This window comes from Capra hircus, chromosome 26 (assembly GCF_001704415.2).
Source record: "Capra hircus breed San Clemente chromosome 26, ASM170441v1, whole genome shotgun sequence".
Taxonomy (NCBI): domain Eukaryota; kingdom Metazoa; phylum Chordata; class Mammalia; order Artiodactyla; family Bovidae; genus Capra; species Capra hircus.
The window spans coordinates 12,972,711-12,989,807 of NC_030833.1; the positions used below are offsets into that span (position 1 = coordinate 12,972,711).

Consider the following 17,097-nt stretch of genomic DNA (forward strand, 5'->3'; position numbering starts at 1 on the left):
ATGTATGCTCAGTAAGCCTCCCTGTAGTAAGCCTTACTATTAATAGATGAAAGTTACCAGTCCCTTCAGTTCTAAATGTCTTCTTTTCATCATGATTTTCTGACCCATAAGTTGATTGGAAGACTAGAAATATGAGGGTTTACTAGCTGTCTGTTGGTAATTGATTTCTAACTGAAGTATACAGTGGTCAGAGAATGTGGCTGCTATGATACCAATCCTGAGACATGTAGAGAGACTTGCTTTATGACCCAGCATGTTCAATTTTTGTAAAGTTTCACATATTCTTAAAACGAGTATATATTCTGCAGTTGTTGAGTTCTCTGTGTATACATTAAACCAAAACTTGGTAACTGTGTTCTTCAAATCCTCTAGTCCCTTAAAGATGTTTCGGTCCATTTGATATATGTGTTAGTTTTTGTGGCTGCTGTAACAAATTAGCAGAAATAGGGGACTTTAAACAACAGAAAGATTCTTTTACAGTGCTGGAAGCTAGAAGTCTGAAATCATGGTTTTGGCAGGGCTGTCTTCTCTCTAGAGACTCTAGCGGAGAATTCATTCCTTGCCTCCTCCAGCTTTGGGTGGCTGCTGGCATTTGGTGTGAGTGTGACTGCATCACTCCAGCCTCTGCCTCTGAGGTCACACTGTCTCCTCTTCGTCTGTTTCTGTCTCAGATCTCTCTCCTGGCTCTAACTATGACACTTGTCTCTGGTTTTAGGTTCCACCTGGATAATCCTGGGCTTTCCTGGTAGCTCAGAGTGTAGAGAATCTGCCTGCAATGCAGGAGATCTGGGTTCAATCCCTGGGTTGGGAAGATCCCCTGGAGAAAGGAATGGCAACCCACTTCCTGGATAACCCAAGAAGCTCTCCTCACCTCAAGATCTTTAATTACTTAAGCAAAGAACTTGTTTCCAAATAAAGTAACATTTACAGGTTTTAGGAATTAAGACATAGAGATAGCTTTTGGGGGAGCTACTATTCAAACCATTGCAAACTGTCAAATCACCTATTCCAACTGTAGATTTTCCCTTCTTCTTGTACTTCTGTCAACTTTTGCTTTATGTATTTTGTGACCATATTATTAGACACATATTTATGATTCTCTTGTGTACGGAGCGTTTTTTTTATCTAGCCACACCCACCACCTCAAAAGTCTAGTAATGACAAACTATCCTTTGTTGCCTGAAAAAAACTGTATTTCTCTTTCCTCTTACATTCTTTTCTTGCTGGGCTTATAATTCTAAGGTTACAATTTTTTTCCCCGCTGAGCATTTCACTCTGAAAATTGTCTTTTTTTCTTTTTCATATTCCCCAAATGTCCCAGGGCCAGAGAATCAAAACACTGTGCTGATTCAAAAAATATATGCCCTTAATGAATATGAGACAGCATTTTCTGAAATTAAACCATTCTAAGTGCTTACAGGGCCTCCCTGGTGGTACAGTGGTAAAGAATCTGCTTGCCAGTGCAGGAGACATGAGTTCAATCCTTGGGTCAAGAAGATCCCATGGAAAAGGAAATGGCAACCCACTTCAGTAGTCTTGCCTGGGAAATCCCATGGACAGAGGAATCTGATCGGCTACAGTCCATGGGGTTGCCAAAGGGTCAGACGTGACTTAACGACTAAAAAAAACAAGAAGTGGTCAAAATGCTTAAGTATAGTGCAGAACACTCTGGGAAAATACGTGTAGAGAAACTGAAATAAATGTGGACACTGAAGTATATCAGAGACAGCTTCTCAGTGGATGAAGTGATTTACGTAACTTCAAACTAATTACATATCTGTGGAAATAAAGATTCATTATTTGCTAGCTTAAAATAATTAAGGGTTTTTCTAGACAACTTTTCACCAGCAGCGAGAATGACCGCCGCAATAAACAACTGTAACCACATTCTCACACAATATACTGCTATTACTATAACCTGAGAATGCAGAGGAATCGAAGAAATTATAATAGTTACATAATGTTTCTTCTTTGTCCCTCAAAACTCTCATAATCTCAAATTTGTAGTTAAGATTTGTGAAACAGCATACGAAGAGTGGTATTTTTAAGTTTAAAGTTTCTGGCCTCAGTGTATGGAGGAACTAGGAACTTTAAAAAATCCTTGATTAGCTCAAACACAGTTAGTATTTTTAGCCACTCTGCTGCTTTGCCTGTTATTCACCAGGTTGAGGGTTTGGGACGGGTCTGCTGAAGGCCATGAGTGATTCGGCCAAGGGCCGCCCTGGGTGGTCCCAACCCATAATGTTCGACCTGGACCCTCTACTGGCCACCAAGGTTACGTGATCAAGCAAAAGCCGGAAATGCAAGGCCCTCTGTGGTCCGAAGACCCGGTAAATCCGGGGCGCGAGAGAAAAACACGGCCGAAAGGGGAAGCCGGGGTCATATCGATCGCCAAGCCAGGGTCTGGACGCATCTTCAGTCACAAACTCAGCTGCCCGTCGTCCTGGTAACCAACCTGCGAAAGCGCGTGCGCAGTTCCACTCCCTTATCACGTGAGTCCGGGTACGGGGCGGGGCCAGAGCCGGCTACCCAGGAACTGGGTCGCCCAGCGCCTGCTTCTCTGCGCGCGACCAGTCGAGGCGGGGCCAACCTCTGTTCTCCCGCCTGGTGGTGGCTCACAGCTCCCGCCCCTTTTCGCTCCGCTTTCCGGAGGCTTGTTTCCTCGCACCACGTGCCCTCCTGGCCGCTCCTCCCCCGCTGCCCGCCCTTTCCCCAACTGCCTGTTGGAAGCTGCTGTAAAATGTTGTGAGGGGCGCTCCCGCTTTACGGCTGCCTCTCCCCAGACTGGAACCCGGGAGCGCTCACCGCCGTCAGCCCTGTCTGCTAAGAGGCGTCCCGGCGGAGACTGAGAGACCCGAGGCGCGCCGCTGCCCCTCCCCTCCGCGCCCGCTCCGGCCCTCGGCGATGTGAGCTCGAGGAGGCTGCGGTGCCCGCCCCCCACCCCGGCCCGGCCCGGCCCGGGGTTGAGACGGGCAGCAGGTGCCTGTGAAGGCGGGCGGGTGCTGGGGGCCTGCAGAATGGAGGAAAGCATGGAAGAGGAGGAGGGGGGCAGCTACGAGGCGATGATGGACGACCAGAACCACAACAACTGGGAGGCCGCCGTGGAGGGCTTCCGGCAGCCTCCGCCACCCCCGCCTTCGATCCCAGCCCCTGCCCGAGAGACTCCCGGGGGTCAGCTGCTGGCGATGCCTGCGGTCTCCGTGGACAGGAAAGGCCCCAAGGAGGGGCTTCCGATGGGGCCGCCGCCGCCGCCGCCGGAGGCCAATGGGGTGATCATGATGTTGAAGAGCGGCGACGCGGCCTCCGTGGCCAAGGCGGCCCCCGCCCCCACCCCCGGCTCCACCATCAACATCAACACCTCCACCTCCAAGTTCTGTGAGTCCAGCCCTTCGCCAGCAGCCTTGGCTTTCCCTCCTCCTCACGGGGACGCCAAATCCGTTCCTCTCGGCCAGCCCTTCTTCCTTTGTTTCAGGCCCGGGTCTCCTCTTCCCGGCGTCCCTCCGTCCCTCCCTCCCGGGTTTGGTGTCGGTGGGCCGGCGCCGGAGCGGCCCTGGCTTCTTGTATTACCTGGCCTATAAAAGAGCAGCCTGGGTTAAACGCACGCAGCCCCGAGTTCTGCAGACGCGATCCATATCACAACTGGCTCGCTCTCAACGTTAGGAAGCTCTCTTCTCCGTTCCCCTTTAAGTTTAACCCTCAAACGTGAAGGGAAAAGTATAAGGCTGCCCGGGTTTCGTTAGGGAGAGGCCTTCAGTCTTTTTGTTTTTGTTTTTTTTGTTTTTTTTTTTTTTTGCAGCCAGAGGAAAAAGAAATCTGGCCACTGTGTTTCTGTGCTTTTAGCCAGCCTGCGTTAAGCAAGTCAGGAATTAGAAAGTTGACCTGTATCTGCGCTTCGTTCTTTCCCGTCTCCAGTGCACGCCTTCTGCATCCTCATAGGGAAAATGTATGAGTTGCTTCTTGAGTTAACACCAGTGCAGTGAGAGCTACGACATTCGTTTTGAAGCTAATACTGTATAAAATTATTTTTCAAAGCCTACACTCATAAGAATAAGCCATTCGGTATGTGTCCAAGTCCAAGGTTGTGTTGAATGTTGAACTTTATGTTAGTGATCCTCTTTAACGCTCAATTGCAGGCAGAAAGATTTAAGATCAAAATCTCTTCTGTAACTGAAACTGTCCCCAGCCAGGGATGTATGCTTCCACAGCGAGGAAAAAAAGAGTGCTTCTGCTTTAAGCGAGTTTTTTGGGGGGCTGGTGGTGGTGGAAATCGATCGCCACAGCCAGATTTTTTTCCCTCCTATTAATAACTACAAGTTTTGAATGGCAGCTGGTAAAGCAACTGGAGATTTCATTTCTAGTTGCTAATTTTATCAAGCTGTACCAGTAATTGTCCAAGTAGCTGTGCAGAGAAAGTGCCTTGGTTCAGGTACATAGTGGTAGCCTTACCTATTTTGGGGGAACAAGCACATTACCTTATTTATTTGCCTTCAACATGGAGACATTCATATGTAGTTACGGTTGATAAGATTTGTCGTTTCTATTGTATTGTGAATACGAGAGAATAATGTTTATATTGTATAGTTTCTGTGTTGGAAGTCTGTGTAGTGAAACCAGATCTGAGATATAGTGGCAGGGTGACTTATCTAAATGTTGAAGGAAGCTTGCCTTAGTGCTTTTACCAAGTTAATTTCAAGAGTTCAAAAAAAAAGAAAAAAAAAAAAAAAAGCCAGCCTACAGTTAAGAGCAGAAATCAGTGAAATTAGGAGCAAAAGAAAGATTGGCCAAACTGAAATAAGATGTTTTGAAGGTAAATAAGCTAAACAGACCTCTGATTTTAAAAAGATGCAGATAAAATAAGTGATAAATCGGAAACGGCTACAAACATGAGATGTTTAAAAAATAATTTTATGAATTGCTATCGGTTTATAAATTTGAAAGCCTGGAGGAAATGTATAAATTCTTAGAAAACTACAAGCTATGAAGGTTGGTATCAGAAGAAATAGATAGCTTGAGCTGACTAATAAATATTTAATAAACAATGGCAAAACCTCCCCTTTCAGAAAAACCCTGTATGAAGATAATCTTACTGAGTTGCAATGAATTTTTAAATGAAATTTTCTTTTTAAAGGTTTTTCTGAGAATAGGGGAAAAAAAAAGATGCCAAGCTCATTTTATAAAGTTAGTAAGTCTTGATTTCAAAACTAGTTGAGGTCAATATGAGAAAGTTACACATCTAGTGTAAACAAGAAAATCCTACATAGACTGCTGGCTCATCAAATCCAACAATGTGTTGAAAGAATCTTGATCCGTAGAGTTTAAGAATGTAAATATGGTTCAACATCTGGCTGAAGGAGAAAAGTCATCAATTATTTTTATACCGTAAAATCATTTGATAAGATCCAGCACCAGTATATGATAAACAATTTTAACAAGCTTTGAACACAAGATAACTAGATAATGGTCATTACCAAAAACCTACAGCAAATAATAATAAAGAAATTTTAGATACACTTACTTTAAGATCAGTAGCAAGATAAGGATGCCCTTGTATCACTGTTGGTATTTAACACAAGGAGGTCCTGACTGACACTACAGAGGGAAAAATAAAAAGTATAAGGACAAGAAGGAAAGCAAGAAAACTCATTATTTGCAGAAAATATTACTTATCTAGAATAACCATTAGAATCAAGAGAGAAACTGTTGGAACTAGTAAGAGTTTAGCAGGGTTACTGCTTTTAAAATCAACCTACGGAAATTAGTAGTATTTAGTACACTAGCAATAAGCAATCAGTAGGCTGGATGGCATCACTGACTTGATGGACGAGAGTTTGAGTGAACTCTGGGAGTTGGTGATGGACAAGGAGGCCTGGCATGCTGCAGTTCATGGTGTCGCAAAGAGTCGGACACGACTGAGCAACTGAACTGAAGGTAATCAAAGATAAATATTGTATACAATAATGGGAACAAACTAGTCTCTAGGAGTGAACCTAAGAACACATAAGATCTTTAAGGAGAGAACTTGACTAAGGAGCCAGAAATGTGTTCTCAGTTGCACAGTCAAATCTGACTATTTGCAACGCCATGGACTGTAATGTAGCCCGCTAGGCTCCTCTGTCCATGGAATTTCCCAGGCAAGAATACTGGAGTGGGTTGCCATTTCCTACTCCAGGGGATATTATTCCCCACTCAGGGATCAAATCCACATCTCTTACATCTCCTTCATTGTCAGGCAGATTCCCATTTTAATCTGTAAGTTTGATTAAATTGCCATCAAAATTCCAGTTGGTTTGTCTGACAAACTCCATAACCTAGATCTAAAATTTATATGACAGGTGGGATAAAGTCTGAATAGCTAAATCAGTCTTAAAGATTTGCTTTGGTGGGGGCTTGCCTTATCAGAAGTTAAGATTCTGTTTCAAAACTATAGTAACAAAAACTAGTAGGAATGTGAGAACATAGAAATAGACTGAGGGGGACAAATTAGAGAGCAGAAAGTTACCTATAAATGTTTAGGAACTTAAGGGTGTCATCATAAATCATCAGAGAAAGTCATGTTGCTCAGAAGAGTGACTCAACCGTATGGAAAAAAAACATACGGGATGGGATGAATTATAGATAATTAGAGATGTAAGTGTGAAAGGAAAAGTTAGAAAATTAATGGAAGACAGTATTGAAGACACTCTTTCCCTCGGGACAGGGAAGGGCATCTTAAAGCTGCCAAGACTTAAACAGAGGTGAAAAAATGATAACTTTGTAGAAAAAAATGAAAGATTTTTCTTTCAGTGACAGACAGATGAAAGAGAAGATATTTGTAGTGCTTAATATTGCCAAAGGATCTAGCTTGGAATTTATTCAACTTTTGCTTGTTCACTGAAGTATTTTTTTACCTTCATTTTCTAAGGATATTTTCGCTGGAGATACAATTCTAGATTGACAATCTTGTATTGTCTCTGTTTTTCCTTTCAGTGCTTTAAATATGTCTTTCCTTTGTCTTTCAACCTCCATTTTTCTCATAATAAATATTCTACTTTCCCCTCTATGTAATGTGTCCTTTTTTTTTTTTTCCTGGCTCTTTTTAAGATTTTCATTGTATCTTTCACTATATAAAATTGAGTTTGATTGTGTTATTCCTTGGGGGTAATAGAGTTTTCTTTAGGTTTATTCTTGTTAGTGTTCTTGGAGCTTAGGGTTCTGGAATTTGTCCAGTTTGGAACATTATCATTCAGAATGACTGCGCAGTGCCCCTCAGTTGCACATGTTAGGTACACTAAATCACTTGAGGCTCTGTTCATCACCTTTTTCAGCTTTTTCACCCCTCTTTGCGCTTCACTTCAGATAGTTTCTGTCGCCGTGTTGTCTTTGGTGTTTAATTTGTTAGTTCACGTCTGCTCTTGATCAGCAGGAGTTCCAGCTGTCATTGGGGCCAGGTTTCAGTCAGTTAACTGAGCAAATCGTTATAATCATGTCTAGTTTCTTGAGATATTACAATGAATCTTCAGTTAGTGTATTCCTTTTGATAACTGAAGTCTCATCTAAAGTTATATTTTGGTCTTTAGAATTCTTAAAAAGTCTTCTGAAAGTCTACATAGGCATATGTAGAGGTATTACGGGTTATGTACCAACCCACTGCAATAAAGTGAACCACATGAAGTTTTTGGTTTCCCCAGTGCCTATAAAAGTTATATTTACAGTATAGTGTAGTCTGTTAAGTGTGCAATAGCATTATGTCTAAGAAACAACAAACGTAACAATTAAAAATACTTTATTGCTAAAAAAATGTTAAATATCATCTGAGCCTTTAACAAGTCATAATCTTTTTGCTGGTAGAGAGTTGGCAGTATTTTGAGAATTACCACAATGCGACTGAGACACAAGGTGAGCAAATACTGTTGGAAAAACGGCACCAATAGACTTGGCTGACTTAGAGTTGCCACAAAACTTGCACTTGTAAGAAGCCCAGTATCTGCAAAGTACAATAAAACAAAGCACAATAAGATGAGTTATTTTTTAACTACAGTGCGTCTGGTTTTTTTGGAATGAAGGCTGGCTCCTGTTTGTTTAGATTTGGTGCTTGTTCCCCTGGGAAAATTTAATTTAGTTGGAGGTTTATTTCCAGGTAGTATTGTGGAAGGGGCTTCTGTCAAGCAAAGATCAGCCTCATATTGGGGAGAAGGGGTCCTCCTCTCTGTGAGTGCTTTGAGGTCAGGATTCTCAGGTTGATAAAACACCAAACTGACCCCATTTCAGGTCTCAGAGTCCTACCATTTCACAATCACTGCCCTAACTTTTACTTAAGAGATCTGTCTAGAATTTGAATTATTTTTATTTGGTAATTCTGTAATATGCAGAATCATTCTGTTTCTGATTTTTAGCTCTATCAGTGCCTTTAAGCATTAAAGGGCATTTTTTTTTGCAACCATGGATGTTCTTTGGCCCTCGGGTTATTAAGCTGAATATTTTTTTAAAGCGTTCACCTGTCATCAGAGTCAGCCCACTCCAGTTCTCTTCTTTCTTGTTCCATCATAACAGTCGCAGCAGTCTGCCGTGTGTTTTCTTCAAGAAGACCTTTATCCCAGGTAGCTACAGGTGATAGGTTTTTCTTTGCCACTCCATGTCATCTAGTGTTAGCATTATGTTATCTAATGGTGGCAATGCCCATCAGTGCCTTTAAATCCAGTTAGATTGGCAAACCGAAGCCAGCTTCCTAACTTGAGTCTGTGTCCTGTAACAACTCTGGTACCAGATACTTCATCAATCACAGTTCAGTCCAAGAAAACACTAGGTATCTAAAGCAACAGGAGATTTAATAGCAAACACCAGGTCCTTTGCAAATTGTTGGGGAGATTGGCGGCATGCATTCAGTGAGGCTCTCTGCTGGCCGCACTCCCCAGGGCAGGCTGCTGTTGCTGCTACCACCGCCGTTCTCAAATCATCGCAGCTGCCTCCCTCATCCTTGAAGTTGGTGACCAGACGCTGAAACTCAGAGTTTGGCTGCCACAAACTCTGACGTCTCTAACCTTGCTTGCCAGAACCACCAGCCACAGTAATCTGTCCTTTGTCTCACTTTCCCCTTCCAGATCTCATTCAGATGTGTCTGACTGATGGAATGTAATTTGGGAAGTGAAATTATTTACTTCAGTTTTTCATTGCACGTTAGTCAGCTTTCTCTAACGCTAACCCCCGAATTTCAGAAGCTTATGGAACAATAAAGGTTTATTTCTTGGTCCTGATATGTTCCTGGCTGTCAGTTGGCTGTCACTGTTCACACGTCGTCTCATTCTGAGGCACACCTCTCTTCTGGGTCTTGTCACTCTTGGCCGAGGCAAAGGGAAGAGAGTGGACGGCAGTACCCAATGGCTTTGAAAGCCTCTGCTCAGATGTAGCATATGTCACATCTGTTTATATTCCAAGTGTATTAAATAGGCTAGAATGGTTCCCTGTCTGAATGGGTTGGGGCTGCGGGCAGGTGGAACTGTGTGAGGATAAAAGGCGGTGAAGGGGTAGATGGAAGGAGGTGGCCGGGAGGGATTTTGCATTGACTAATGATCTTGTGTCATGATCTCAGGAGAACTATGAGCATGGTGCACCAGAAGCTTCTCCAGATAGATGAAATCTTCACAGTATTTTTTTTTTTGACATGATTTTTATTTTTATTTATTTATTATTTTTTAATTTTTATTTTTACTTTATTTTACTTTACAATACTGTATTGGTTTTGCCATACATTGACATGAATCCACCACGGGTGTACATGCGTTCCCACAGTATTTTTAATTGAACTTAATGAGATCACTTTTTTAAATTAGTGATTCAGAAGTCTGTTAAAATTGACTTCTGAATTTAGTGAAAGTGTTAACCGATTTTAATAAATCCTGAATAAAGTTGCTCTTTATCTGATCAAGTCCTATCTACCAGTTTCCAGGTTGATTGATTCTTTTCCAAGTGGATCCGCTAATGTATTCAGGCCCTAAAATATGCACTGTTTGTGGCATTGGTGGTGGTGATTTGGTGTCTTCTCACCATCTATCTTAGTGGAGTTGGTGGTTTAGTTGTGAAGTTGTGTCTGACTCTTGCGACACCATGGACTATAGCTCACCAGGCTCCTCTGTCCATGGGATTCTGCAGGCAGGAATACTGGAGTGGGTTGCCATTTCCTTCTCTGAAGCAGCAAACATCACTGTGATATCAGTGGACTGTCCGAATTTCAGGATCTCATTGGGGATCTTGTCTTGCCTCTATTTATTTATTTACAGATGCGTAGGGTTCTAATTGCTGCGTGTGGGCTTTCTCTAGTTGCGGTGACCCGGGGCTACTCTTCATCGCAGTGTGTGGGTTTCTCACTGTGGTGACTTCTCTTGCTGTGGAGCACAGGCTTTAGGCATGACAGTTTCAGTAGTTGTGGCCCGTGGGCTCAGTAGTTGTGGCCTGTGGGCTCAGTAGTTGTGGCCTATGGGCTTAGTTTCTCCCCGGCATGTGGGATCCTCCCGTACCAGGGATTGAACCCATGTCTCCTGCATTAGCAGATGGATTCTTAACCACAGGGCCACCAGGGAAGCCCCTTGTCTTGCTATTTTTTGATGTAAGTTGTACAGGTGACATTGATGAAACTGTAAGAGAAATCCATTGTAATGTTTATGTAAGGCCCAGGCCCACTGTGTAGTTGTGGCTGTGCTGTGTAGTTCCTCTTTAAAAACTAACTCTTAAGCTGCAGACCATATATTGATGTAATCACATTGTAAACTGTTAAAAGCTATATAAAAAGTTATTTTGGGTATTCTTTGGTAATATGTCTTGGCAGAGCAAACTGGCCTTTCATATTTCTCTCATCGTTTGTAGTTATTTGGCTGTTAACCTCTACAGATAGGGGAGTAGTAATTTGTAGTTGCAGGTGTGCTGACTAGGATGGCATTTTATCTAACAGATGTTTATTGTCTTCTGTATGCCAGGGTCATATTTTAGCCTCTCGTGATGAGTGAGACAGAATTTAGCATGGAGTGTTATGGACAGATGATTATGATACATTATAATTAAATGCTGTAGTAAAGTTATGTATGTCCATGGTAGCACAGAGGGAAAAAAGAATCTTTGAAAATGAACAGCAGTTTGTTGGGAGGACTGAGGTGGCAGGGTTGGGCTTGAAGAGACTTCCTTTGCAGGGAGAGAAGCCTGTGTGGAAGACTCAGTTGAAATTATTGTAGGAAGGCAGTGGCTCCCCACTCCAGTCCTCTTGCCTGGAGAATCCCATGGACGGAGGAGCCTGGGGGGCTGCAGTCCATGTGGTCGCTAAGAGTCAAACATGATTGAGTGACTTCACTTTCACTTTTCACTTTCATGCATTGGAGAAGGAAATGGCAACCCACTCCAGTGTTCTTGCCTGGAGAATGCCAGGGACGGGGAAGCCTGGTGGGCTGCTGTCTATGAGGTCGCACAGAGTCGGACATGACTGAAGTGACTTAGCAGCAGCAGCAGCAGCAGCAGGGTGTGAGGAGGGTGTGGCACAAGTTAAACCTAGATAGATAGAAACCTAGATGCAAAGGGCATGCCAGGTTAGAGGTGGAATTCTCTTCTGTGGGAACAGGAGCCACAGGGAGTCATCTTGGTAAAATTTGTCTTAGCATGTTTGATTAGAAAGGAGAAGAAACGGAAAAATAAAGATTGGTTGCTGCTGCTGCTGCTGCTGCTAAGTTGCTTCAGTCGTGTCTGACTCTGTGCGACCCCATAGACAGCAGCCCATCAGGCTCCCCCATCCCTGGCATTCTCCAGGCAAGAACACTGGAGTGGGTTGCCATTTCCTTCTCCAATGCATGAAAGTGAAAAGTCAAAGTGAAGTCGCTCAGTTGTGTCTGACTCTTCGCAACCCCATGGACTGCAGCCCACCAGGCTCCTCCGTCCATGGGCTTTTCCAGGCAAGAGGACTGGAGTGGGGTGCCGTTGTTAGGGGCCTGTAATGACAAGAGATGTGACAGCCTGAGCAAATTAAGGATTGGAACAGAGGCGGTTTCAGATTTTGGAAGTATCTAGGGACTTGTTCAGTCTCAAAAGTTGTGTCCGACTCTGCGACTCTATGAACTGCAGCACGCCAGGCTTCCCTGTCCTTCACTGTCTCCCTGAGTTTGCTCAAATTCATGTCCATTGAGTCGGTGATGCTATCTAACCATCTCATCCTCTGTCATCCTTTTCTCCTTTTGCCTTCAATCTTCCCCAGCATCAGGGTCTTTTTAATGAGTTGGCTCTTCGCATCAGGTGGCCAAAGTATTGGAGCTAAAGCAACGGTCCTTTCAGTGAATATTCAGGGTTGATTTTCTTTAGGATGGACTGGTTTGATCTCCTTGCTGTCCAAGGGATTCTCAAGAGTCTTCTCCAGCTCCACAATTTGACAGCATTTGGGGACTATAGTCTATAAAATTTGGGGGTGAAGAAGGGGGGATATGGATATGGAAGGAGTATAGGTAGGGGTGTATGTGTGTGTGTGTCTATTTTAAGTTATCTGTGGGACATTTGGGTGGAGAGGTCCATTGGCAGTGGATTAGCTGAGCGTTCTCATTTCTTGTGCTTTAGAATATTGAAAGTAACTGAAACAGAAGTTTAATTTCTGTTCAGCTTGGGTGATTTCTACTGTCATCTTCCCAGATCACCAATCGGTTACTCTGTTTTACCTAATCTACTGTCGATTGCCTCTAGTACATTTTTAATTTCAGTTACTGTATTCTTAGGGTCTGTTTGATTCTCAGTATTTTCTAACTATTTTAAAACCTTCGGATCAGTCGCTCAGTTGTGTCTGACTCTTCGCAACCCCATGGACTGCAGCACGCCAGGCTTCCCTGTCCATCACCAACTCCTGGAGCTTGCTCAAACTCATGTCCATGAATCAGTGATGCCATCCAGCCATCTCATCCTCTGTCGTCCCCTTTTTCTCCTGCCTTCAATCTTTCCCAGCATCAGGGTCTTTTCCAGTGAGTCAGTTCTTTGCATCCGGTGACCCAAGTATTGGAGCTTCAGGTTCAGCATGATCCCTTCCTATGAATATTCAGGACTGATTTCCTTTAGGATGGACTGGTTGGATCTCCTTGCAGTCCAAGGGACTCTCAAGAGCCTTCTCCAACACCACAGTTTTTTTGCCTTCAGCTTTCGTTATGGTCCAACTCTCACATCCATATATGACTACTGGAAAAATCATACCTTTGACTAGATGGACCTTTGTTGGCAAAGTAATGTTTCTGCTTTTTAATATGCTGTCTAGATGGTTATAGCTTTTCTTCCAAGGAGCAAGCGTCTTTTAAATTCTTGGCACAATCACCGTCTGCAGTGAATTTGGAGCCTAAGAAAATAAAGTCACTGTTTCCATTGTTTCTCCATCTATTTGCCATGAAGTGATGGGACCAGATGCCATGATCTTCGTTTTTTGAACGTTGAGTTTTATTTAAGCCAACTATTTTACTCTCCTCTTTCACTTTCATCAAGAGGCTCTTTAGTTCCTCTTGGCTGTCTGCCATAAGGGTGGTGTCATCTGCATATCTGAGGTTATTAATATTTCTCCCAGCAGTCTGGTGGCCCAGATGGGAAAGCGTCTGCCTACAATGCGGGAGACCCAGGTTCGATCCTTGGGTTGGGAAGATCCTCTGGAGAAGGAAGTGGTAACCCATTCCAGTACTCTTGCCTGGAAAATCCCATGGACAGAGGAGCGTGGTAGGCTACAGTCCATGGGGTCGCAAAGAGTCGGACACGACTGAGCGACTTCACTTTCACTTTCTTTCCCGGCAGTCTTGATTCCAGCTTGTGCTTCATCCAGCCCAGCGTTTCTCATGATGTACCCTGCCTGCATAGAAGTTAAATAAGCAGGGTGACAATATGCAGCCTTGAAATCCTCCTTTCCCAGTTTGGAATTTAAAATCTTACCATGTTTATCTATTCTTCTGAGTCAGGACGCGTTTCTATGATCATTACCCTGAACTCTGTTGAGTAGCTTGTGTATGTCTACTTCATCTGGCTCTTTTTCTGAGGTTTTTCTTGTTTCTTTGGCACATGTTCCTCTGCTCATTTGCCCAGTTCACCGTGTTGGTAGGTTGGTTGCGTTTCCCTGTCTTGGAGCGATGGCCCCATGTGGGAGGCAACCTGTGTGTCCCAGCGGCACACACTTCCTGGTCACCGAGTCAGATGTTCTAGGGGAGCCCCCGTAGGGTTGCCTGCGCCCTTCTCTTACGGTGGGGCTTCTGTGATTGGTGCGCTGGTGGGTGGCACTGGCCCCCAGCCTGGGTGTGAAGCCTGCCACATGTGGTGGGTGCAAGCCTGCTGGAGGGTGAGGTAGGCTTCCCACTGCTGTCTGCCTGGCCTTGGGCCTGGGGCACGCCTGCTGGTGGGCGGGTAAGCCTCGACCACTAATAAGCTAGGGGAGGATTCCGAAGTGTCACTTGCCAGGGCTGTGTTACCTTGATAGAAGGGGTGACCCCAATGGCTGCTGCCAGCATCTCCACCCCAGGGGGAGTTGGGTTTGCCTCCTGCCTCTCTAGGGGGCTCTCCTGAACACAGGCCTGGTGCAGGAGCCCTGGGTGGGAGAGCCTGAGGTGGGCTCAGGAGCCTCGCTCCTTGGAGAGATCCTTTGTGATTGTGATATTCCTCCCATTTGTGAATCCCTGACCTTGAATTGTGAGTCCTGAGTGTATTGCGTCTCCTCTTACTTGGGTCGTTGTGATTCATTCTTTAGGTATGTAGTTGTGGAGTTGCTTTTCTGCTAGTTTTTGGGCCGTTCTCCTAGATAGCGTCTCTAAGGAGCTGTAATTTTGGTGTATCCATGGCAGAAGGGATGAATTCAGGATTTTTCTACTCTGCCATCTTGGCCACCTCACTTCATGTCCTCCTTTTTACCGGTATATTCGTGTGTGTGTGTGTGTAAAGCTTATTTTCTAGCAAACTCATGAGAAAAATGTGTATGGATAATAGTTTCAGGTGTTGAATATATAAAAATGCTCCTTCATACTCAGTTGACACTTTGGGTTAAGAATTCTTATATAAGTAATTTTAAAAGTGTTGCTTCCTTTACTTTTAAGTTTGCAGTGTTGCAGTGGCGAATTCAGGCACAGTTTTTATTCTTGTTATTTTGCATGTGGCTTTTTTCCCTTGAGAAAGTTATCGGGATGCTTTTTTAGGTTAGTGAGTCAGTGTTTTTCTCCCTTTACATTCTCTTCTGTTCTCTGGAATTATTTGTAGTCAAATGTTGAATTTCCTGCCTTGATCTTCTAAGTCTGTTAACTATTTTTCAGTATATTCTATTTCTCTTAAACTATATTACTCTATTTCTCTAAACTCAGGGAGAATTTCTTGATGTTTTCTGTTGGATTTTTAACAGTGGCTGTATTTTTAATCTTGAGAGTGTTTGGATTGCTTCTTTTTCATCACCATTTAAAATTTTTGTCTTCTCTGAGCACAGTAATTATAAAGTTTTTTTTTTAAGTTTTCTTTTATTCTCTTGATTATCTTTGCTTTTATGTTTTTGCAAATTTTGTTTGTTTTGGTCTCTTATGTCTGAAACCTTGCAAATTTTGGTGATCCTTTTCCAGCTATTCATATTTAAAAGTGAAAAGGCTAATTGGTAGCTCTTTGTTTGCAAGGGACTTTGCCTTCGTAAGTGTTGGGCTTCGCTGTAGGCTAATTGGATGCAGAACTGCTGTTTTCTTGGGTGAACTGCCAAATAGGAAGTAAAGACATTACTCCTTGCCAGTGGCGTTCTAGAATTAAAGAAAAGGGGCAGGGTTGGATGTTTGAGCATTTCTTATTTTGACTTTTGACTTCAGTTCAACCCACCAGCCCTGAGCTTCCCACCTACGCACCCACCTACCGTGTATCTTGTCCTGGAGTCCCAAGCTCTTATCTTTCAGTTTCTGTGCAGAATAACCCTTCTCTTTCTCACTGTTTAGTCTACAGATTTGTAACCAGTCTTCACCCTTCCCACTCCACCCACCAACTCTCTGTCTCTAACCTTGCTCAGTGTCCTCCTGTGAACTTCTCAGGGTTCTGCAGGGCAAGATTAGCTCACCTGTTGGTGTTTCTGCCTCCGCGCGTCCTGCCTTCTGCTCTTACTGCAGTTACTTTCCTGGCGTCAATGCCATGGAGAGTTGACTTTAAATCTTGCAAGAAGTAACGGAATTTTAAAACTGTGGCAGACCTGCAGTTAAGTTAGCATGGTTCACACCTGTGGAATCTCAGTTGAGCAGATGCTTTCTATTTGAACATGGGGAGATTTGGGATTAGTTGGAGTTGGAGCCGTAAAGGATATATTGATAGCACTTGACCGATTTCATATATGTACTTTCATAAATAACATGTTCATTGTGGAAACTTTGTTACAGGCTCAAGTGTGATATTATAACTGTGGAATAATGTGCAGGAGTTATTCTCAAGTAATGTCAATTTCAACCTTGCTGGTAGGCCACAGCGGCTATTTTCTGTTTGTAACATGGTAATGATGAAGGAATTTTCTGCTGTTCTGTTTTGCTGTGTGGTTAGTCGCTCAGTCGTGTCTGATTCTCTGCGACCCCATGGACTGTAGCCTTCCAGGTTCCTCTGTCCATGGGATTCTCCAAGCAAGAATACTGGAGTGGGTTGCCATCCCTTCCTCCAGGGGATCTTCCCAACCTAGGAATCAAAACCATGTCTCCTCCATTGCAGGCAGATTCTTTACTGTCTGAGCCATCAGGGAAGCCCAAGAATACTGGAGTGGGTAGCCTATCCCTTCTCCAGGGGAACTTCACGACCCGGGTATTGAACCAGTCTCTTGCATTGGAGGCGGATTCTTTACCAGCTGAGCTACCAGGGAAGCCCCAACCCTTCTATTACATTTTCTCAAATTGAGTAATAGTGGAATGTATGTCTGTGTAAGTTTTTTGGTGTTTGGGAAAAGAAACATGTCATTTGAAGCAAGGCAAAGCAGGTTCTATGGTTTCATGTAGTTGTTGTTCACTCAGTCATGTCTGACTCTCTGTGACTCCGTGGACTGAGGCCACCTGGCTTCCCTGTGCTTCACTAACTCCAGGAGTTTGCTCAGACTTGTGTCCTTTGAGTGGGCAATGCCATCCAAACCATGTCATCCTCTGTCATCACTTT

General features: G+C 43.7%; 1 protein-coding gene across 1 annotated transcript in view; it reads left to right on the forward strand.

Moving 5' to 3' along the window:
- CACUL1 (CDK2 associated cullin domain 1) overlaps positions 2,698-17,097 on the forward strand; it is a 70,617-nt gene continuing 56,217 nt past the window's right edge. The window contains exon 1 of the mRNA XM_013975275.2: positions 2,698-3,375. Within this exon, the coding sequence (XP_013830729.2) occupies positions 3,018-3,375 (358 nt within the window). The 5' untranslated portion in view covers positions 2,698-3,017. The remainder of the gene's footprint in view (positions 3,376-17,097) is intronic.